The following is a 23,991-nucleotide window of genomic DNA, read 5'->3' as shown; positions in this document are numbered from 1 at the left end:
AATAGCCCACAGTGTGTGCATGTGTCTATATTTTCCTATCTGGTGAAACAGCAAAAAGCAATGCTCAAGGCTAGACTTTCCCAACCTGTTGGACTTCACCTCCCACCCTCCCCAGTCAGCATGACCAAGCTGGCTGGGGGTGATCGGAGTCAAAGACCAGCACATTGGAAAGGGACAAGGATTGAGGAGGATGCTCAAGGCGATGAGAAAACAAATGGCTAAAAAAGAAAAGAAACACAGATGGTAACATGGTGCTGCATACATGTTCTTTTAAAAAATTCTTCAAACTAGCCAATAAGGCTCTGCAACAGGAAAAAACAGAACCGAAGCCTATTCAAACAACAATTAAGTACCTAAAGTGGTTATAGACAGCAGGTGAGCCTTATTCCTTCAGTATCTCACCTGATCGACTAAGAACACCTTGATTCTTTCGTTTCCCAACCATTTTTGAAATTCTTTTCCCCAGTTCTTCACCAGACTCCCAGGAGTGACTATCAGGGCCTGTTTTATTATAGGCTTGCATCCATAGGGCCCTTGACGCAGGAGGGTCCAGATGAGAGCAATGCACTGGAGCGTTTTCCCTAAACCCATTTCATCTGCAAGAATAGCTCCAAATCTACTGCTCACTCTGAAAAGAGATCATTACATTGTTGATGCATCTCAAAAGGAAGCTTGGCAATTATCTGCACACCAATCATAGGATTCCATTTTGTTAAATATTTACACACACACACACACACACACACACACATATATATATATATATATATATATATATATAGTGTACTCAAGTCTGCTGAAGCCTTCTTTCAATTTTCATTTAATTAGGGTACAATCCTACACATGCTTACACAGAAAAATGTCATTTCCTGGTCAGCCATGCTGGCTGGAAAATGCTGGGAGTTGTAGGAAGCTTTTTTAGCCTAAACACGCATAGGATTGTGTCCTTAAATTACTACTCATTTCTGGAAGGCATGACCACACACACCTTCATTCTTACAGCCACCGCCAGTTTATATAATGCATTTCAAATATTCAGTTTTATTGGGAAACCAGAAAGGACCTCAGAAGACTGAGAAGGATTAAAATGATGACAGACAGAAAAGGCTATAGGGAGCAACAGAAAAATAAGTCCTATAATTATCAGTTCAATCTGTTTTGTTTTTTTTCAACGAACACACTTTTAAGTTTCTGAGCCTCTACACTAACTTTAGCAACTCTATACATTACGCACTTTTCTAGGTTTGACAAAAGATCATCTATTTGAAGAAATCACCAGCTTTATTCAATCACTTTAAACAATTCTCGGTAAACTTTTTTCTGGAAGTACAGCAACATACAACATCGTGAAATTGTGCACTGAACAGGGGGCTGGACTGGATGACCTCCAAGTTGCCTTCCAGCTCTAAATGCTATGATTATACATATTTTCTATTGATTGGTGTTCACAAATACAGAAGCCCTATACACACATTCTTTGCACGTTCCGTGACTGAGAGTAGGATGTGGCAAGCACCGTGGCCACAAGCTCCACCACTGACCTATATGTACGCTCATTAAGGGAGCAACCCCACGGCCCCTAGACAGTGTCTGATGGGCTATAGGATTGTTTGGAGTCCCCCCACACAGACTAGTGACAGCACTCCAACTTCAGAAGGGGAAATCGGAGATATCACCCCCCGACTCTGCTCCCTCACAATCAGTGCGGAAAGGACTGTGCTGGCTGCTCCCTGAGGTCAGAAAAACAACCTCGGAGAGGGGGAAAAGGGGGCATTCTGGTGGGCGGGGAGGGGAGGAGACTGGGAGACTGGGAGACTGGAGAGGAAAGGATACGAGCTATCCTGAGGCCAGCCTCCTTCCCCCCCCCCTCTGAAGCACATCAGGCAAAAAACAGGCAAAGAACCCTATCTAGTAAAAAACGCAGGGTGGGAGGATGGGGAGGTTTGCGCATTAATTTAGGACACTTCCGGACAAACAGCTCCTAGCACTACCTATCAGAAGGAATTGTGCAGCTCATCCATATGTTCCTCCTTAACCGATTCTTTGTGGCAAGAAAAAAAAAAGATGGAAAAACCAGTGGGAAAACACGGAAGGGTTAGAAATGGAAGATGCTGTCTGGATGCTTCATAAAATTCAGTGAATGAGAAAGGGCAATTGCACAATAAAAGCTTCATCTGGAAGCACACAATGTAAGCTACAGAATACAGCAAAAACATCAAGCATGTAATCAGCTCTATATTCTGCAAAGCATAAAGCTCCCTCAATCCATTGCTAATATATTTATGTATCTGTTCCATGCGCTGGGTTGTTAAATTAGAATAGAATCATAGAATCATAGAATAGTAGTAGGGTTGGAAGGGGCCTACAAGGCCATCGAGTCCAACCCCCTGCTCAATGCAGGAATCCAAGTCAGAGCATCCCTGACAGATGGCTGTCCAGCCTCGTCTTGAATGCCTGCAGTGTGGGACAGCCCACCACCTCCCTAGATAATTGGTTCCATTGTCATATTGCTCTAACAGTCAGGAGGTTTTTCCTGATGTTCAGCCACAATCTGGCTTCCTGTAACTTGAGCCCATTATTCCTTGTCCTGCATTCTGAGATCATCGAGACGAGATCCTGGCCTTCCTCTCTGTGACAACCTTTCAAGTACTTGAAGAGCACTATCATATCACCCCTCAGTCTTCTCTTCTCAAGGCTCAACATGCCCAGTTCTTTCAGGCTCTCTTCATAAGGCTTTGTTTCCAGTCCCCTGATCATCTTCGTTGCCCTCCTCTGAACCCTCTCCAGTTTGTCTGCATCCTTCTTAAAGTGTGGTGCCCAGAACTTGACACAGTATTTTATTTATTATTTATTTATTTATTGCATTTATACCCCGCCTTTCTCCCTCTCGCAAGGAACTCAAGGCGGTACTCCAGATGAGGCCTAACCAGTGCTGAGTAGAGGGGAACTAGTACTTCCTGGGATTTGGAAGCTATGCTTCTATTAATGCAGCCCAAAATAGCATTTGACTTTTTTGCAGCCACATCACATTGTTGGCTCATATTCAGCTTGTGATCGACAACAATTCCAAGATCCTTCTCGCTTGTAGTGTGGTTGAGCCACGTATCCCCCGTCTTGTAACTGTGCATTTGGTTTCTTTTTCCTAGGTGCAGAACTTGGCATTTCTCCCGATTAAAGGTCATTCTGTTGTTTTCTGCCCAGCGCTCCAGTCTATCCAGATCACTTTGAATTTTGTTTCTGTCTTCCAAGGTATTAGCTATCCCGCCCAATTTTGTGTCATCTGCAAATCTGATCAGCATTCCCTGCACCTCCTCATCTAAGTCATTAGAAATTAGAAATGTCTGTACCAAATGCATGCATTTGTTTCATACAAAAATCAATTATTCCAGTTTCTGCAGTTTATCTGCTCCAGCAGGCATTGGGCGGGGGATGGGGGGTGCTGTCTTCTGTTCTTTGTAATGTCAAATAATAAAGAAAATGTAGCATGAAAATGCATAGCATGACCAGTATAAATCCTACTTCCATTCTAATATATGCAGCAGGTGTTTCCAGGGAGTGTGCTGCAAACAACTCTTCAAATTTATTCTATGGAATTTCCACTTAGTCTGCCTCTGTTGCACCCAAGATTTCAGCCCCGTATGCTGGCTTAGATCCCAAGCAGGGGAGAAAGGAAGATTATTTCCTGCCCCTTCAAAAGCCTCTCCTGAAGGTCAGGAAACCCTCCTGAATGGGGTGGGCTGCAGTACAGGGGGCTGAGGAGGAAGTGCCCAAAAAAGAGCACCTTCTGCCCACCCTCTTCTGCTGATGTTTCTCTGGATCCAGAGCCATTAACTGTAGAATCACTTCTGGAGCATATACTCCATGTATTGAGGGGAAGATTGAGGAAGAGCCAGTGTGGCGTAGTGTGCTGGACTGGGAATCAGGAGATCCAGGTTCTTGTCCCTACCTGGCCATGAAACTCACTGGGTGACTTCGGGCCAGTCACTGTCTCTCAGCCTAACGTCCCTCACAGGATTGTTGTGGGGATGAAATGGAGTGTAGAAGGACCATGTAAACCACCTTGGGTTCTTTGTAAGAGGGGAAAAGGTGGTATATAACTATAATAATAAATAAAAAGGGTGATCCAGAAGCCCCAAGGTGGACTTAAATCAGCCTGGTGCCCTCCAGATGTGTTGGACTCCAAAACCCATGATTCCCAGCTAGCATAGCCATTGGAATGATGGGACTTGCAGTCCAGTACATCTGGAGGGCACCAGGTCAAGGAAGCTTAACTTAAATGCTTCCATCACAGCAGAAACTATAGTTATCCCTTCCAAATCCTGAATCAATTTTGCAGAAAGCTTCTAATTTTGGCAAAAGCTCTCCCAACCCTTTTTGACGAGAGAATGAGATGGCTGCGCTAGCTAAACGTGAATCGATATCTTTGCTTCGTCTTTTCTTCATGGCTTTCTCATTGGTACTTAACATTCCTAATTCAATTACAGAGCTGGGTACAGTAAATTGCATGGAACCATTAGGTAACATTTGCATGATGTCTTCAATTTCAGCAAAGGGCTTGCTCACTAACTTCCCGGTTAATACATAATGTGTTGCATTTATCTCAAGTGAGTTAACCACTTCACTGAAGGTAGAATTTGCTAAGGGAGAATCTGTTGCATTATTCATCAACAGAAACATCCTGCTGTAGCTGGTCTGAGTGCAATTCAACAGAATTATCTGCCAGGGCTACATTGGGGCCAATTAACCAGCTTGCGTATATCCTCCAACGGAGTAAGAGGTTCTTCTGAAGTGGGGGCAGACAACGTAGTGCCCACAGGCACCAGTGTGCCCCTGAATACCTTTCCTGGTGCCTGCTAAGGTGACTTCCCCTTCATGGATCACTGCCTTGTTGTGGCGAAGGGGCTTGCGTAACTCAGTGAAGCCATAAGCTATGCCGTGCAGGGCCACCCAAGATGGACAGGTCATGGCAGAGAGTTCTGACAAAATGTGGTCCACTGGAGAAGGAAATGGCAACCCACTCCAGTATCCTTGCCAAGAAAACCCCATGGAACATATCACAAGGCTAAAAGATATGACCCTGGAAGATGAGACCCTCAGGTTGGAAGGTGTCCAATATACTACTGGGGAAGAGCAGAGGGTATTTCCAAGTAGCATTGGTATCTTCCAAGTAGAAAGATTTCACTCTTCAGAAAGAGTGAAGCGGCTGGGCCAAAGCCGACAGGACACTCAGCTGTGGATGTGTCTGGTGGTGAAAAGAAAATCCGATGCTGTAAAGAACAATATTGTTTAGGAACCTGGAATGTCAGATCAATGAATCAAGGTAAGCTAGAGGTGGTCAAACATGAGATGGCAAGATTGAACATCGACATCTTGGGAATCAGCGAACTAAAATGGACAGGCATGGGCGAATTTAATTCAGGTGACCATCATATCTACTATTGTGGGCAAGAATCCCTTAGAAGAAATGGAGTAGCACTCATAGTCAACAAAAGGGTGGGAAAAGCAGTACTGGGGTACAATCTTAAAAACGATAGAATGATCTCAGTATGAATCCAAGGCAAACCATTCAACATCACAGTAATTCAAGTCTATGCCCCAACCACTGAGGCCGAAGAAGCTGAGATTGATCGGTTCTATGAAGACCTACAACACCTTCTAGAACTAACACCAAAAAAAGATGTCCTCTTCATCAGAGGGGATTGGAATGCTAAAGTAGGAAGTCAAGAAATCACCGGGATAACAGGCAGGCATGGCCTTGGTGTACAAAATGAAGCAGGACAAAAGCTAATAGAGTTTTGCCAGGAGAACCCGCTGATCATAGCAAACACTCTTTTCCAACAGCACAAGAGGCGACTCTACACATGGACATCACCAGATGGTCAATATCGAAATCAGATTGATTATGTCCTTTGCAGCCAAAGATGGAGAAGCTCTATACAGTCAGTCAAAACAAGACCTGGAGCTGACTGTGGCTCAGATCATGAGCTTCTTGTTGCAAAATTTCGGCTTAAATTGAAGAACGTAGGGAAAACCACTAAACCATTCAGATATGACCTAAATCATATCCCTGATGAATATACAGTGGATGTGAGGAATAGATTTCAGGGATTAGACCTGATAGACAGAGTGCCTGAGGAACTATGGACGGAGGTCCGTAACATTGTTCAGCAGGCAGCAATGAAATCCATCCCAAAGAAAAAGAAATGCAAGAAAGCCAAGTGGCTGTCTGATGAGGCTTTACAAGTAGCTGAAGAAAGAAGGGAAGCGAAAAGCAAGGGAGAAAGGGGAAGATATATCCAACTGAATGCAGAGTTCCAGAGAATAGCAAGGAGAGACAAGAAGGCCTTCTTAAATGAACAATGCAAAGAAATCGAGGAAAACAACAGAATGGGAAAGACTAGAGATCTCTTCAAGAAAATTGGAGATCTCAAGGGAACGTTTTGTGCAAAGACGGGCATGATCAAGGACAAAGAAGGCAGGGACCTAACAGAAGCAGATGAGATTAAGAAGAGGTGGAAAGAATACACAGAATAACTATACAGGAAAGATCTGAATGTCCCTGATAGCCATGATAGTGGGGTCACTGAACTTGAGCCGGACATCCTCGAGAGTGAAGTCAAGTGGGCCTTAGGAAGCATTACTAACAACAAAGCTAGCGGAGATGACAGTATTCCAGCTGAGCTATTTAAAATCCTAAAAGATGATGCTGTTAAAGTGCTGCATTCAATATGCCAACAAATTTGGAACACTCAACAATGGCCGCAAGACTGGAAAAGGTCAGTTTACATTCCAATTCCAAAGAAGGGCAATGCCAAAGAGTGTTCAAACTACCGCACAATTGCGCTCATTTCACATGCCTGCAAGGTGATGCTCAAAATCCTACAAGCTAGGCTTCAGCAGTATGCGAACCGAGAACTACTGGAAGTACAAGCTGGGTTTCGAAGAGGCAGAGGAACTAGAGATCAAATCACCAACGTTCGCTGGATCGTGGAGAAAGCAAGAGAATTCCAGAAAAACGTCTATTTCTGCTTCATTGACTACACTAAAGCCTTTGATTGTGTGGATCACAACAAACTGTGGCAAATTCTTAAAGTGATGGGAGTACCAGACCACCTTACCTGTCTCCTGAGAAACCTGTACGAGGGTCAAGAAGCAACAGTAAGAACCAGACATGGAACAACCGAGTGATTCAAAATTGGGAAAGGAGTACGACAAGGCTGCATATTGTCACCCGGCTTATTTAACTTATATGCAGAGTACATCATGAGAAACGCTGGGTGGGATGAATCACAGGTCGGAATTAAGATTGCTGGGAGAATTATCAACAACCTCCGATATGCAGACGATACCACCCTAATGGCAGAAAGCGAAGAGGATCTAAAGAGCCTTTTGTTGAGGGTGAAAGAGGAGAGTGCAAAAGCTGGTTTGAAACTCAACATTAAAAAAACGAAGATCATGGCATCTGGCCCCATCGCTTCCTGGCATATAGAAGGGGAAGAAATGGAAGCAGTGACAGATTTTACTTTCTTGGGCTCCAAGATCACCACAGACGGTGACTGTAGCCATGAAATTAAAAGACGCTTGCTCCTTGGGAGGAAAGCTATGGCAAACCTAGACAGCATAGTAAGAAGCAGAGACATCACCTTGCCGACAAAGGTCCGTCTAATCAAAGCTATGGTTTTCCCTGTAGTAATGTATGGCTGTGAGAGCTGGACTATAAGGAAGGCTGAGCTCTGAAGAGTTGATGCTTTCGAACTGTGGTGCTGGAGAAGACTCTTACGAGTCCCCTGGACTGCAAGGAGGTCAAATCAGTCCATCCTAAAGGAAATCAACCCTGAGTGCTCATTGGAAGGACAGATCCTGAAGCTGAAGCTCAAATATTTTGGCCCCCTAATGCGAAGAGAAAACTCTCTGGAAAAGACCCTGATGCTGGGAAAGACTGAAGGCAAAAGGAGGAGGGGACGACAGAGGATGAGATGGCTAGATAGCATCACCGATGCAATGAATATGAACTTGAGCACACTCCGGGAGAAAGCGCAGGACAGGAAGGCCTGGCGTGCTATGGTCCATGGGGTCACGAAGAGTCGGACACGACTGAACGACTGAACAACAACAACAACAAGGTGACTTACCCTTCCCACTTTTCTTTAATTAAGTAATTTTCTTACCAGCAGCTGGGATTGCATGAAAGCAAAGTGAGGGCCTCCAGCCGCTGCCATCTCCATTTTCCATTAATGCCTCCCAGCTACACAGTGGGGCTCAGAGACTTCCTTAAGAAATAAAGATAGTTGGTGGCTGCAGGCCAGCGCTTTTCTCTGTAGTGCGCCCAGCCACTAAGAAAAGCAAGGAAAAAGGAAAAGGGACTCCTGGCATTTCTCTCTCCTAAATTGGTGGAGGAGTTAGGAAGGGCAGTGGTAAGCATAGAGGGGTTAGGGAAGCCAGCAGGGAGGGGGGAGAGCAGCAAGGAGCCAGTGGGGGCTGGGGAGCCAGCTGGGGAAAACCTGGGGGTTGGGGAGGGTAGTGTGCTTGTATGTCTGAATGGATGGGGGCTGCATGCGTGTGTGTGTGTGTGTGTGTCTGTGTGTGAGAGAGAGAGAGAGAGAGAGAAAGAGAGGGTCCAGTAAGGATTTTGGAGGGACTCTGAAAAAGAGTGTGTGTGGGTTTTCATGTGCTTGCACTATGGAGAAGGGAGGGAGATGTGTGTATGCATGGACGCATGATGGATACATAGGGTGCTTGTATGGATGTGAATGGATGGATGAGGCATGCGGGGTATGTGTGAGGTGTGTGCGCGCGCATGTGTGTGTGTGTGTGTGAGAGAGAGAGTATGGGTGGTGGTCCAGAGCGAGAGAAAAAGAGATGGGGTGGAATGAGTTGGCTGGCTTAGAGAGGGAGTAGAGGAAAAGAGTTTGCCTTCTGTGAAATAGGTCTCTGTTGCCACTGAAAACAGGGGTCTCAAAGGAGTTATTTACTGTGTTGAGGCTTAGCTCCAACCTCTGTCTTGTACGCAGTCTTTGGGGCAGCATGCTTGTCCTTTGCAGCTAGTTACACCTCCTGGAGTAGCCATTTTGTGCTGGTGCCCAGTGGCCAGCCTGCATGTGGAGGAGGAGCAGGGGTATAACATCGCCATGTTCGGTAAGGACCTGCAAACGTTGCAGCTGGGTAGGCAGAGACCTTGCCACAATGATGCCGTTTTCTATCGCAGGGGTGGGCCACATGTGGTTCGTGGGCCACATGCACTCCCTCAATGTTTTTGTGACCCCCCCCCATCCGCTCACCATGGAATTTGCCGCTGAAATTCAGCAGCACAGTTGCAGCAAAAATCCCTGAAAGTTTGTTTTAAGCAAGGTACACAGGGAGCGTGCACCTTGTTTTCCAGCAAAATTGTGCTCCTGAGAGGCTCCTGGAAAACTGAGCAGCATGGCGGGAGCAGGGGTGTGCCCCCCTTGACAGCTGAAAGTTGCCCACCCCTGCTCCGTAGCATGCCCCTGATAACGTGAACGTGCAGGCCAGTTCTCAATAATCTTTGGAGATTTCTGCCACTCCAAAAAAACTCCAAGATTCTAGGACTGATTAAAGTGAAAAGTAAGAAGTGGGGAGGGCCTGTAGCTCAGTGGTAAAGCAGCTGCTTTGCACGCAGAAGGTCCCGGGTTCAATCCCCAGCTTCTCCAGGTAGGAGAAAGGATCCTGCCTGAAACCCTGGAGAGCCGCTGCCAGTCAGTGTCGACAGTACTGGACTTGATGGACCAACGGTCTGACTCGGTATAAGGCAGCTTCCCATGTTCCCATTTCTGCCCAATTTTATGATTTACTACAGATGGCTGGAAGCTTTTGTTTGCACAATTAATAAGTACAAAATTATTCTCCTTTTACCTCATTCCCGTCATGCATTCATAAAGAAATACGATTCCTTCTCGCTGGTGTGGGCGAAGGTGGTTTACAATGTAAGGGTCCATGACGACATCCACAACTGGCAAGCCTGACCTATTGAACATCCGCAGGTGGTTTGGGGATGGGCGTGGCATGACCAAGGAATCTGAAATTTCAGACACAGGTATTGTAAATGCAAAATGATTACTTATTAAGCAAAAGCTACTTGCTTTCTATGGGAAAAATGAAAACACCATGCAAGGTTTGCTAAATCCAAACAACAGTATGAAAACCCTGTTATGCGTTTAATTTTCAGATTAAGTAAACCAACAGAGTAACAAGTGATTGTTTAATATTCACATCAAAACAACTGCGAAAGCTATTTACATAACATTCACTAAGGAAAATAAAGTGTATAATATACAACAGGAATTCTGAGGTGCAAAGTGATACTCGATAATTTATTAGGATGCAATACCCTCAAACCTACACCTGTCCCACTGTAATGAATGGAAATTCTACGACAGTCCTTAAAGCAAGTCCTAGTCATTTCAAGTTGGGTTTGTTCAGACCTAGTTCGAAATTGAATTCCAGTTTGTTACGCGGACTCCCAAAGCTTTGTAATAACAGCTTTTATATTGTGGTTTTATTTGTGTGTACCATCTAACTGAATGACCCATACTTAAAGACACAGATAGAATGTGATATAAGACAGGCATAATAATTTATGGTATCACCAATGGCATGTTGAAGACACTGAATCTCTTGCTCTAAGACCCAATGTGTTGGCCAAATAGTTCCCCCAGCACTTTTAGCTAATACTAAACCTGAGAGTTTATAATGGTTCAAAATCTAGTGTGTAATGGTATGAACTCTCAAACTTTCCTATTTAACCCCATATTCTTTGGGGCCAAAAGGTTTGCTTAGAGACGTGTTGAAGGGATCTTAGTCCTTTCCTGTAAGCCAGCAACAATGGTCCCTAAAACAAAATTAGTGGCCAAGACTGACTTTTTCTTGAGCGGTAACTTGCCTCAAGCTATGAAGGACTATATAGGCTATTGTATGGTTGTCTTATCCCTGTGGCAAAAAAGATGGCATCCTCCTGAATTAATCAGAGGTGGGGGGACACGTTATCTAGTTGCACATCACAATCTTATGCATGTTTAGACAGAAAAAAAAGTCCTACATGCTGGCTGGGGAATGCTGGGAGTTGTAGGACCTTTTTCTACCTAAACATGCATATGATTGTGCCTTTAAAGTCATTAACAGTTACTAGTGATGTGCTTTCAAACCTTTGCACATTTCTTGTAGAAATCCAGCCTAGTTCTGATATACTGAATGGGGGAGGGCAGAAAAAGTCTAGATCTTGGTTACTTATTCAGCTCCTTCAGAAGAGGAAAAAAACAGAGGGAAAAAAACAAACTGACATGGATAAAATTTTAAAAGCCTCACTTGGTGTGCATGGATCATGACGTGGTTTATAGTTCTGGGAGACTTTGGGAAAATTTCCTTTCATGCTGGGTTTGCAGACATTTTTGAGAGGGTTACAGAATGGCTTTGCAGTAGCTTGTGGGAAATTCCAAACATCCTCTGCAGTCACCACACCACACTGAAAACACTTGCCACTTCTGAAGTCCTCTTCTGGGATTACACCCATCACTTCAATTTCTTTGCCTCCAATCATCAGAGTTTGGCCTTCATCAAGATTTTCCAGGTCTTTGGCTTTGTATCCAGCACCTAAGAGAGATCACAAATGTTAAGCCAAGATGAAAATAAAATAAAATAATAATCAAAATACAAATATATCAAGGAAAGGGAACCAGAGAAACTGCAGGCACCCTGTCTAAGGACTATGGCTGCATTCTCTTTAAATTCAAATAGAAACTGAATGCTCTCACTCTAAACTTGCTTTGACGTTCTTCTAGTCCACAGTGGCCACTTTAAGGTCAGTGACAGAGCTTGTTTGGACGACCGCAACGGGATAAGAAGCCATCGTGGCTTCTCCCACCACCCCTGCACATACAACTGCCATTTGCATAATCCCCCATGATGCAGGGCAGGCTGGCATGTTGTCTGAGCGTAGCGCAGCAGGGGTGGCTTCATCCCCACCCTACAACCCCTACTGCACATTGTGGGTTGTAGGGTGGGCATGAAGCCATGCCCACCACACTGCACACCGGGTTCGGATGACACGCCAACCCAGACTGCATTGTGGGGGAATTATGCAAATGATGGTTACACGCAGGGGCGGGAAGAGAAGCCACGATGGCTTCTTTTCCTGTCACGATTGTCCAAATCCAGTTAGTGTGTCCTGGGAAGCTCAATGAGAGACTGCTGAATTAGAATTAATCAGTGAGTTTAATTTTATTTCCAGAGGCCTAAATTGTGATAAAGGATTATTACCACACTACATGTGTTCATCTGGCTTACCTAGTGCGAGGATGTTTGTGTTATCAGCAACAACTGCACTGTGAATGACTACTGTTAATAACATCAGCCACTCTCAGCATTTTTGGCATTTAATTTCCTTCTGACCTCACTGTTCACAATTCCACCCCACCCACCCCTCCAACATGTACTGTATATAAATCTGAAACTCTCCATAATACTTCATGGATCTGATGAAGTGGACTACATTCCACAAAAGCTTATGTCAGAACAAATGTGTTAGTTTTTAAGGTGCCACAAGATTCTGTTGTTTTTGGATTTATCAATGAAAGTATAAACAAATTGAGGTATGAAAAATTACTAGAAGCCTGCGGTGAAAGAACTGGTTAGTTATTTCATATCAGGCACTGTCTCTACAGCTCCTGGTCATGTGTGTCTTTTCCTTACTGGCCCTTTTCTCTCTCAGATCCCCTCTCAGGCTCCTTTCTCTGGCCTTTTTTTCTCCACATTCCTCTGGATCTCTCCCAGGTCTCAATAATCATTCCCTAGGTCTCTTGGAAGCTTCCGCCTCAGGCCCCTCACTTGTTTATCCCTCCTTTCCCAAGCCCATGTGCCTGCCTTGCCCTTCTCTCTTGGATCTGAGCAACTAGCTCAGCAAATAGCATCCAGAGACCCATCTGCCTGTCCTGCCTCTCCAGGACACCAGGGCAGTTCAGCCAATCACTGCCAAAGTTTCCACCATAACATTTCTTAGCTCCTTACAGTTCAGACTATGGCAATAACTTTCATTTTATTCCAACACACATGCAAAGTTAATGCCTGAATTTCAGGCATCACAGTTACATTCTGACTTGCATTACCTCTTCCAATGTCTTTGCCTTCCATATCCTTTAATGTCACTAGCTTCCCTTTCACAATCAGAACAGCATCCCCTTCCCACTTCTTGTGTTTCTTCTTTGAGGCCTTGCACCATACTACGCTGAAGTATTTTGTGAGGCAGCTGGGCTCCTCTTGCTGTCCTGCTACTTCTGTTGCCACCATCCATGCTGGACCTGTAAGGATGAAGACAACAGAACAGAAAAAGGAGAGCTTATGGCGAGCGGGTCCCTCAGCTGCAGGGTGAGCCCAGGGTTGCAAATGAACTGAGAGCTGTGCGGACCAGCAAACTGAATACTAGCCCAGCCGTCAATCTTGCCCCTCTCTCATGTGTCAGGGAGGTCAGTGCTCCTCAAGCTGGTGTCCTCCAGATGGGTTGGACTACAATTCCCAGCATTCCCCAGCCAGCTATGTAGTTGTAGTCCAACATATCTAGAGTGTACCAGGTTGAGGGAGGCTGTACGCCTCTGTTTTTTAAAAAGAAAAGAAAAAAAAAGTTGCCTAGCCATTAACCTGCAAGTTCTTGCAGGGAGAACCTTCTGGAGTAAACAGTTACATCAGTCCAGAAGGCTACAGTTAAACACTGCATGAATGTTCATGCATTTATTTATTTTATTCAGTCATTAATTCAATGTCGGGAGTTAGTTGGTCATCTCTTTTTGACTGCCTTCCCATTGACCAACTCTCATGAAACACACTTCATTGGAACACACAGACTCCATGAATAACAACAGTTTTCACTATAATTCAAAGTCAAGCGTGTATTTATATCCATAATGCTTTTTTTTAAAGAATTAGGCTATATTCTATAACAATGTACTATAAAGTTTTATTTTTAATATCCAAAAAGTAAAGTATAATTACACAAACATAATTAATTCCAAATCGGAGCAAAATGAAATATGAACAAAAAAAGTATCTGTATACCTTTATAAACAGAGGTGCAGGCCAAAGCACTACAATATGCCAGTAACATACGGCCTGTAAACAAATCATGAAGGGATTAAGAGACACCTACAGTTAAAAGTAACCCAGTCAAAGTGTAGTTATTGCTCAGAGAGGTAGTCTCTAGCTGTTAAATTTAACAAAGTAACATTTAAAAGTCTCTGTACACCTTTATAAACACAGGTGCAGGCCAAAGTACAATGATACGCCAGTAACATACAGCCTGAAAACAAATCATGAAGGGCTCTATGTTGCCATGAGTCATGGGCGCTCATTGGCAAACCTCAAGATTCAAGTTGTTGATGGACCAGGAAAAGGATGTTACATTGGCTGCCCTGGAGTTTACGACAAGAACATTATATTTTTACGGAAGTTTTGTAAAGATAAAAGATGTAACACTTTGAACGTTTCAATAAACGCAGTTAGTTAAGTTAAACCTTTCATTAGAGTTGATTTTTCTCCATGAACTGTGTTCGTGAGTAACCAAGTGGGGTGTGTGTATAAAAATACATATGCACGCACACTTATATATAGTACACACATGCATACACATAGCGAGATAAAGAAACAGAGAGATACAAGGTGGAAGGATGTCTTGGTGACACTGCATCCAAGCATGGAGTATCACTCAATCAGCACTATGCCCATGTAGCTGGGGATCATGGGAGTTGTAGTCCAACACATCTGGAGGCCACCAAGTTGGGGAAAGCTGCCTCAGGGAAATAACCATCCTTACGTGTGTGCACCCCACTTCTGAGCAGTGAGAAGTTTCAGGGGTTCTAGCACTCCCTCGGTGTTCAGTGTCCTTAGAAGGAGGTCACTGGAGACTTACAGTGCGCCTACGATATAAGGTGTATTTACACATATATAGCAGCTGAGCATAAGATGAGTGTTCACACCATTAACATTCCAACACATTCCTGCTCCCCATGAGACGTGCAGGGGAACCTATCGTGCCATAGGAGTTCCTGCAGCCATCTCTTGGACTCCTTTTCAGATCCAGTTCCAGCGCAGACTGAAGGTTACACACAGAGACTTCATTTGCTTCTATTGTTCTCACTCCATTCTCACGTAGCACATTTCTTAGGGCGGGCTGAGAGAAAGGTAAGGCCCTCTCCAGAATAGTCTATGGAGCGGGGAGAAAAGATGGGTCATCTCTGCCCATCACCTATGCTTTCGTGGCCCATCCCAGCTCCCAAAGAAACACATCAACCGAATGTCAGTGGAGTCTGATGGCTCTGATGTCAGTAGGGCAGTAATCTGCTCCATGTTGCAGCCAGAACCAGTCAGAACTCTAAAGGAGCTATCCAAGGTGTGAAGCAGAGCCACCAGTCTCCAGTGCCATATGTTACTAGCTATGAGCTGTCTTTTCAAGAACTGCACAGCTGGAGCGGATCCTGACCCTCTTTGCAATCAGAAGCACTGAGCTGTGAGAGTCCCTTGAGAGGCTCTCTAGAGTCTAGACCAGGGGTGAGGAATCTCTTTCAGCCTGAGAGCAGCAGAGTGTAGATTAAAGCTTTTACTGACAGTAACTAAGCCTTAGAAGAGGCATTTCAACCATTGAGAATGGGGGGAAAGGTGCATTAATGCTGGGAAACCACCAAACAATCGGTGGTTGAGGGAAAGGGGTGTGGCCCGCTGGGAACCCTGGGGGGCCAGATTTGGCCCCCAGGCCTAAGGTTCCGAGCCCCTGCTCTAGACCAGCCCCAAACACATAATACCTTGAAATATAAGAAAGAGGTTCTTCCAGATGCAAAGGTGTATAATGGATAAAGAATGAAGTAAGAATTACACAACAAACGCAACAGAAACATTGAGTTTGTATATAGTTTATCTTAAAATGGGAACTTGTGTGGTCAGTGCAGCCAATCAAAAATGTCTGAATCATGGCTCATTTACTTTATGACAGCATACAACTTCACCTAGCTGAATAAAACTAAATGGTGCAGTTTTCTAGATCAAGCACTGGACCAATTCAAATATCATCCAAATTGACCATTTACACCAGCCAGTATCTCTTGTTCACACTGCAGCAGCATTTTTTTGTATTTTAAAAAAATGACCACGGACTGACCAATGCAACTTAAAAATGAGGTTTCTGTATTACGTTATTACTGTAAAATGGTCATTGTAGCTCATTTTCTGTTTGACAGGTTTTCTTTCATTGTCAGACACAGAGCACACACATAACATTACAATATTGAAAGGCGAAGCTTACTCGCAATATAAACAAATGGGTGAGTTTCCAAAGCAGTTAATGGGATTTTGGCATGCACTGCACATCAGAGTTAACAAAAAGCATGCAGCTAAATCCCATATGCCAACCTTCAGGGCATTTTCTAATGATTTGCAATCTATTACTGCCCTGTGGGGATGAAAATGTGATTGAGGGGGACAGGTAAAGAAAACCTGTGGTGAATGTGGGGCCCATGGACTGCAACTCCCATCAGCCCTGGTCAGCATGCCAATGACGGCAATGAGGGATGATGGGAGGTGCAGTCCAACAACATCTGGAGGACCACAGATTCCCCTGTCAGGGTGGACACTGAGCCCACAGAATCCCAGAGTAGTTCTGATTCTGAGGAAGAGCAGTCGCTCCTGGGAGAGGAGTGCGCTCCTCTTTCCCAGGACCAACAGCTGATGGAGATTCCTCCCACCAGCATTCCTAGTTTAGTTAGCAGTCCAGGGAGTGACCAAGCACAGATAGCAGACTTGGTGGATGCGCGACGCAGACGCAGAGAGCGGCGCCAGATGGAGGGCGCGGAAAGGAGGCGTAGTGCCAGGTTGGCGCGCAAACAACAGCTGCACCCAGAGGCTCCAAGGGAAAAGGGGAGGGACTCTCCCTAGTCCTTAAGTTCAGGGGTCTGCCAGTAATTCCCTTTCAAACGGGGACCAACTGTTCCAACTTAGGGCATAGGTACTATGCTGCTCAGATCTAGTTGCAAATGGTATAGTTGTTAAGTTGTAAAAGAAGAATAAAATTTTGAAAGGAATCCCTTTGTCTGTGTCTGGACTTGGCTACTGGATTAGACTGAGAGAGGCCTCCAAGGAGCCCCTGACATCCCCATGCCTGCCTCAGAGCCTGCTCCAGTTGGACTGTCGTCATCCCCCCAGCCCCAACCAACCAACCTACAACAACTGCTCCTGTGGGAAGGAGCCTAACATTGTTATTTTATTAATATTTTGATTTTACTTGTGGACAGACTTGGAAAAAAAACTATCTTTAAAGGAGGAATAGAAAAAAGCAAAATAATAATAACTTACAGTTTACCCCCACACTCCTGAGAGTGAGTTTTTCCAGCCCAAACTAAACTACTAAAAGCTTTGCCGCGGCTTACAACAGCAAAGAAGCCCAAATAGATTGCAGAAGTCCATGCAAACTTTAAGCAGGGAGAATTAACACCATGAATACTTAATTTTTAATATTTAATTTCAGCGCATTGCTGGCAGACATCCTTGCAAACATTAAGTAGGGAGAATTAATATTATGAATACTTAATAGTAACATTTAATTCTAGCACATTGCTGGCAATCTACTTCAGATCAACCTCTTTGCTTTCTTGGTTTCATTCCGGGTTGTTGGAGCATTTACTGATAATCTGCATAATATTAATTCACAACAAACTGTGTTGTTATTTTTCTTTTTCAAAGGGCACATCTCCATAAAACACAATCATATCCTCTGCAGTGGATCTGAAACATAGTTTATTCCAGTACTCCCTATCTACATAATTTAAACAGGCTTGCCTGTTTAACATGTGTGGGATTACCTTGGAAGATGAAGTCTGAAAGATTATTCATATTTTTTAGTGTTCTCATGTGTTACGCAGGAGCAATTACTTATAGACAAGCCGAAGACATTCTTGGAAGGGCAAGACGTAACCTTTCCAAACTGCATTACATAAGCCCGATTTACATAAATGCAATCCGTTCAATAATTCAAGCAGGAAAACAATAGGAGAGACCAAATTTAACAGGGATTGTGCAGAGGTATCTCTATAAAAAAAAAATGTTCTGCCCTAGCAGAGAGTCTTTTCTATGAACAGGGACCTTACTTTAGTGCAAGGTTTCAAAAACTCGCTAATCCAGTGTTTCTTCAAACTGTAGATCAGGACCCATTCTGAGCCAGCTTTCAGGTGAGTCTCAGTACTGCAGACAGCCCAGTGCCTCTTTGCTTGACCACCCTGTGCTATGGCCACACCATGCACACTGCATAGGTAGGTGTGACAGTGGGAGTTGGTAAGACGGCAAGGATAATAGTTAGCAAAGCTAATAGTTAGCAAGGCTAACAACAATAATAATTTTTAAAAACTGGGAATAAAAAGAAAGGGGTTATGAGACAGAAGTTGTTATAGAATGAAGTTAATGTAAAAGCAGCGGGAGGGAGGGATAAATAACATGGCAGTTGGGGAAGGATACAAGTTAAGTGTGAAAGAAGGGGAGATGAAATAACAGAAGATGGGTTAGAAGATTTTGAGGGGCATGTGAGGGAAGGAGGAAAACAATATAAAATAAACGGTTTTGGGGTCAGTTGGCAAATTTGGAATCTTGAGAGAGTGTCACAGGCACTGTTAAAAAATGGCTGCCATGGAAGTGCTTGTTCATTCATAAAATGGCCACCATGGTGGGCATGGCCCGTCACAAAACACTTGTTTCCCCGAAGGCCTATTGGTGAGACTAATAGAAAAGTAACAAGCCCAAGGATCTAAGTGAAAGGTAGAAGTGTAAGTTTGAGCTCCAAAATACAAAACAACTCTTTGGAACCTGAATAAAGATTTGCAACCCAAACAAAGGACAGCACTTTCTTTTGCAGTATGGAAATCTCAGTTAAATAATAATAATAATAATCTCACGAAATTAAATTAATAAAGAGAGGCAGAGAGCCTGGTGGGGGCCAAGAGAGGTGTCCATGGGCAATTTGTTGGAAGCCCAGACTTAGAGCTTTTAGATCAGCAAATTCTTCCCAAAATGGGGAGGCTGAGTCATGATATCTTCAGAGCCAATGTTTGTACTTAACTTGAAACAGCTGTGTCAAAGAGTTTAGCAATTTGCAAAGAGGGATTAGATATATATAAAAAAATTATATTAGCAATTGCTAGCTGATTATGCCAAACTCCACCTCCATCTGTCACCATTTTGTGACAAGTGGGCCTCAGTAATTTTCAGCTCTCTCAAGTGGGCCCTGGGGCTAGAACGTTTGAGAACCTTTGTGCTAATCCAGATTCAAACAAAGCACAGTTAGACAAATTACACACACATTGAAATGTAACTTGGTTTTATTTTATGTGAAATCATCATTGTGCACTGAAGTAGTATGATGTCTGAGCTACTGCTATCTATATTGGGTTAATAATCTATTCTAATTAGAGATGTGAAGGCCTGGAAAAAAACAAAACAGAAAAAGTTGTGGAAATTTATTTTTTTCCCCAGGACCATTTTTGTTCTTTTCCAAAAAATTGGAAAAATTGACCAGCTTTCGATTATGGAATATTTTCTTTTAGAATTTAAGACAAAGTATTTATTTATTGTTACCCAGCCTTTACTCCCCCACAACGATTTCTAAAAACTATGTAATATGAACACTTTTATAGAAAGACTAGGGATGTAAAATGACTTGAAATAATGAAGCCATGGGGAAAATTTTTTAATTCTCTCTGTAAGATTCTCAGCCTAGTTAGTTCTTTCATTCCTTATTAAAATTATTGATCTAAAATATATTTTACTGACAGACATTTATGCTCAGTTTCCCAACATGTGAGCAGAGTCACTATTGTGCTTTCTTGACAGTGAATGTGCATTCTTGACAGCTTGGATCTTGTTCTAGAGTCCTGTGTTTCTGATGCTGTAGCAGTCATTTAATGTAGTTCTAATCTATTCATGCAATAATTTATTAACTGAGTTTACTTTTAAACATTTTAAAATATGATAATTTTATGAGCAAACTAACTCATACATTGTTATGTATCCTGGGGGGCGGGCACTGTGGTTTAGTTATTGTTTTGAACCTTGGCAGCTCCTGTAGAGCTGGGAGTAGCAACAGTGGGTTCTGCTAAATGGTCACTTCTGAGTGTGCTGAATTAAAAAACAGCTGTGGTTAAGGCCTGCTGAGTCTTACAGTCATTCCCTCTACCTATACAACATTTTGTGGTGAAGAAGGTGGGATCCTGAGAGCTATACAGGCAGCAAGGACTGTGAATCCATTTATGCAGGTAACTGGTAAGCAGTCAGCTAGACCCACTTAAGAACTTGAGCAACTCCTGTGTGTGTGTGATTTTTAAGAGAATTAAAATCAACAGGCTGCTTTTGGAGGTATGGAAGAGTTTGATGTTAGTCAACCTGCTTTCAGGATTCTTATGCAGAACAGCTTTCATTCTATGTGAAGCAAATAAGAACAATGCTGAACAAAGTGAGCTGTCCTCTTAACTGTTTGTGGGCCACAGAAATTTGCCATAATAAGATAATAATCCCTCTCTGCTCCCGCCTTACCCAAAACTAAGACATTTGATGAACTTTTAGGGTTATCGGGGATACATTTTCTGGAGGATATGTTGAGGGATCGCCTTGTTTGTGGGGTTTATGATGAAGCACTCCAATGACGCCTCCTGTCTGAGCCAAACTTGACATTTGCAAGGGCTCACAAAAAGGCATTAGCCAGTAAGACTGCATCACTCGCTATATGTCACAGAACTACAGAGAGATGCAGATGATGTAAATGCCACTCTCAGCAGAGAATTCTGGGCAGCATCAACAGAATGCAAGAAATGCACCCTCTATAAAATCTGCAGATAGGCCCTGGCTTACCTATTCCTGCTTAAGCTGTGGACAACCACATCAGCACTCTCTGTGTAGATTCAAGGATGCTGAGTGCAGGTTTTGCAAGAAGAAGGGCCACCTTGAGCGAGTCTGCCGTTCAAAATCTGTTAGCACAAGGCCAAGGAACTATAACAAAGAGTCACTCCGCCTAGCGTCTCATGGAATTGCTTATCTACAGGGTGATGAAACTCAACAGCTATGTCACATTCAGAAGGTCTGTGGCAAGGAACCTCACGATTCTGTGTTGTATGTAATAATATGCAGTGCAACAATATCACCCCGCATACAGCGTTGGAGCATTCTTCTCAATGCTTATGATCATACACTTGTCTACAAGCCAGGAAAGGCAATAGCTATTTGATGGATTGAGTCGGGTACCACTTCAGATTCCAGATTTTGTTGTACCTCCTCCACTGGAAGCCTTGATACTCGAAGCCCTTCCTGACCCACCTCTTCAGGCTGAGCAAATTGCTAGGCTGACTGCTCGAGATCCTGTACTGGCTTGTGTTTTAAACTGGGGCTGGAGGGGATGGCCGGATGAGGAACTGCCACAGGAATTTAAGCCATTCAAATGCTGTCAGCATGAGATGACTGCCCATAAGGGATGTCTGCTATGGGGAAACCATGTTGTTATTCCAGATAAGGGTAATCAAACCATCTTGACCACGCTGCATGCAGCTCATCCTGGATCGTTTGTATAAAAGCATTGGCCAGGAGCTATGTCTGGTGGCCCAGTATTGACTCAGATATTGAAAAAAACTATTCAAGCCACTAGGCACAATCCACCATGGGCATCTATCTTTCCATAGGAAGTGACCAAGAAGCCTTGGTCAAGAATCCATATTGATTTTGCAGGACCATTTCAAGGAAAAAACTTCTCAGTTGTGATAGGTTCTTACTCGAAGTGGCCTGAAGTAGTCTTAGCACCATCACAAACAGCCGCTGCAACAATCACAGCACTGCGCCATTTATTTGCAACCCATGGGTTGCCTGATACTATAGTCTCAGACAATGAGACTGCTTTTACATCTGCTGAATTTAAAACATTTGCGGACAAGAACCTTACTCAGGCTGTCACCATTGCACCTCATCATCCCCAAGCAAATGGCCAAGCTGAACGGATGGTGCAGACAACAAAAGATGCCCTGGCTCTACTGGTAGATCTCTGGGAGATTTGCAGTAGATCAGCAAGGATTCCTGACACCCAATTATTTAACAGCAGCAATAAAATTACTCCCCGCCACCCACGGCCAAATTATACTGCTGAAATGAAGAAAGCTTGGGGTGACCAGGAGTGGATTTGTGTGTGGTGTAAGGACTGTGAACCCCATTCAGTTCTGGTACTCAAAACAAATCCCTGGGCTCATAATTCTTTAATTCTAAGCATATGCCTTTTGCACCTGGTTCTGGTTGGTAGATCTCAGAGTTCTAGTAAAGAAAACAAAGTACATCCCACAAGCCTGAAGACTGCCTAACCATGGTATTCAGCATTGTTGGAATTATAACCAGACTCAGCCTTTGACAGTGTCACTGCCCTATGTCTGGCAAGTCAGCCCTGCTTCAACCTGCCTGACTTCTTCTCCAGCTTCTGACTCCCATTCTTTCTTGACTGCTCAGAACCATTTTCTGTGTCATGAACCTTTCCTTGCCCTTGACTGACCACAGAACAAGCCTTAAAAGGGATTCCACCCACGCAACCTGACTACCAGCCTCTAGACCACAGCCACCAGTTATCCAGGCACTATATACAATTACTGTGTGAAGACACTGTGAGAGAGACAGAAGCAGTCTCCTGGAGCTGCCATGACCCAGAGTACGTGTAGTGATTGTAGTAATTTAGAGACATTTCCTTACAAGAAACATTGGGATGGGAATTTGGAGATGATCCCTGGAGAGTGGGGTGAGGGGGTAGAACTGGGACTGGCCGAGGGAGCTCCAGCAAAGAACTGTTTGTTGTTGTAATTCTATTTAATAAAACCACCATGTTATCTTCTTAAGATATGGACCCAAACTTATTACAGTACGCGTGCTCATTTTCTCTATCGCACCGTGGTCTCTGATTAATATTGTTCTCAGGGCCAGTCCTACCATTAGGCAGAGTGAGGTGACTGCTTCGGGCAGCAGATGCTGGCAGGAAAGCAATGGCAGCCTCCCAAACTCCTTGGCTGTTCCCCTCTGTTGGGAGGACAGAGCGGTATATGCCACACAACCTGTCCTAGGCCCCTAAATTAGCCTCAGGCTGTTGCAGTTCTAGTGGCTGACTGGTAGTGAAGTAAGCTGGTAGTGAAGTAAGATTCAGCTGCTCATCCCGTTGGCTTCTGTACACGGAATGGAAAGGGGATACGATCTTATACTTCCTCTCAGGTAGCAAAATGTCTTGGCCTGGTCCTGCCAGTTCTGAAGGTTTTTGCAATTCTCCAGAAACTTCTTGAGGAAACAGCAACGAAATGCTGGCAGGACTCAACCTCAAAATCAGGAACTAAAACTAGTCCAAATAACAAACAGAAACAAGTCCATACCGGAGTGCCTAAGCACATCCAACAGCCTTTAATGCATGCCAAACTCAAGGCAACCAAGCTAAGGACAGCTCCAGGTACCAGCCTGATGGTCACAATTCCAACCCCTCTATCTGAAAGGTTTGGATTCCTGTAGCAAAACCTGCCTGGATTTCCAGGCAAGCTCACTAAATAGTCCCAGCAGCCAGTTGGGCTGCAGGTAGTCAGCCAGGAACAGGGGGGGCTCTGTAAACAATAAAACACACAGACCCAGAAAGATCCAGCCACTTATCTTCATATCTTTTTTATTTCTAAAATGGACATGAAAGGATGCATGTGTATTCATATATCTAACTCTTTAAAAAAATAAGCTCCATAATTCCACAACATTTTCTTTTCTTTTTTGGAAGTTTCCCTTAGGATGGAAATTGACTGGATCAGAAATTGCTTGCAAGCTAGGCTAGTCAGTTTTATGACTTAAGTGAATGGTATGGGCCTGAATTAAGATATGAATGCTTTCTCTCATTCAGCAAGATTCACTTAATACCCCCATTTCACTTGCACAGTTTTCAAGTTACTAATGGTGGATTAGGACTACAGCTAT

The 23,991-nt window shown here is 43.8% G+C and overlaps 1 protein-coding gene across 4 annotated transcripts in view; it reads right to left on the bottom strand.

Moving 5' to 3' along the window:
- RAD54B (RAD54 homolog B) overlaps positions 1-23,991 on the bottom strand; it is a 62,619-nt gene that overhangs the window by 18,471 nt on the left and 20,157 nt on the right. For 2 of the 4 annotated variants that reach the window (XM_084849118.1, XM_084849115.1), the window contains exons 4-7: positions 13,119-13,310; positions 11,494-11,607; positions 9,874-10,036; positions 403-628 (exon numbers count right to left, since the gene is read on the bottom strand). In XM_084849118.1, coding sequence (XP_084705244.1) covers positions 403-628; positions 9,874-10,036; positions 11,494-11,607; positions 13,119-13,310 — 695 coding nt within the window. Of the gene's footprint in view, positions 1-402; positions 629-9,873; positions 10,037-11,322; positions 11,608-13,118; positions 13,311-23,991 lie in introns of all 4 variants that reach the window. The other 2 variants (XM_084849114.1, XM_084849116.1) reach the window with 1 other exon arrangement.

Source organism: Heloderma suspectum, chromosome 4 (genome assembly GCF_057233095.1).
Source record: "Heloderma suspectum isolate Gila_16-S chromosome 4, 16-S_ref, whole genome shotgun sequence".
In the NCBI taxonomy this organism is placed as follows: domain Eukaryota; kingdom Metazoa; phylum Chordata; class Lepidosauria; order Squamata; family Helodermatidae; genus Heloderma; species Heloderma suspectum.
This window is presented reverse-complemented; position numbering and strand designations above follow the sequence as displayed.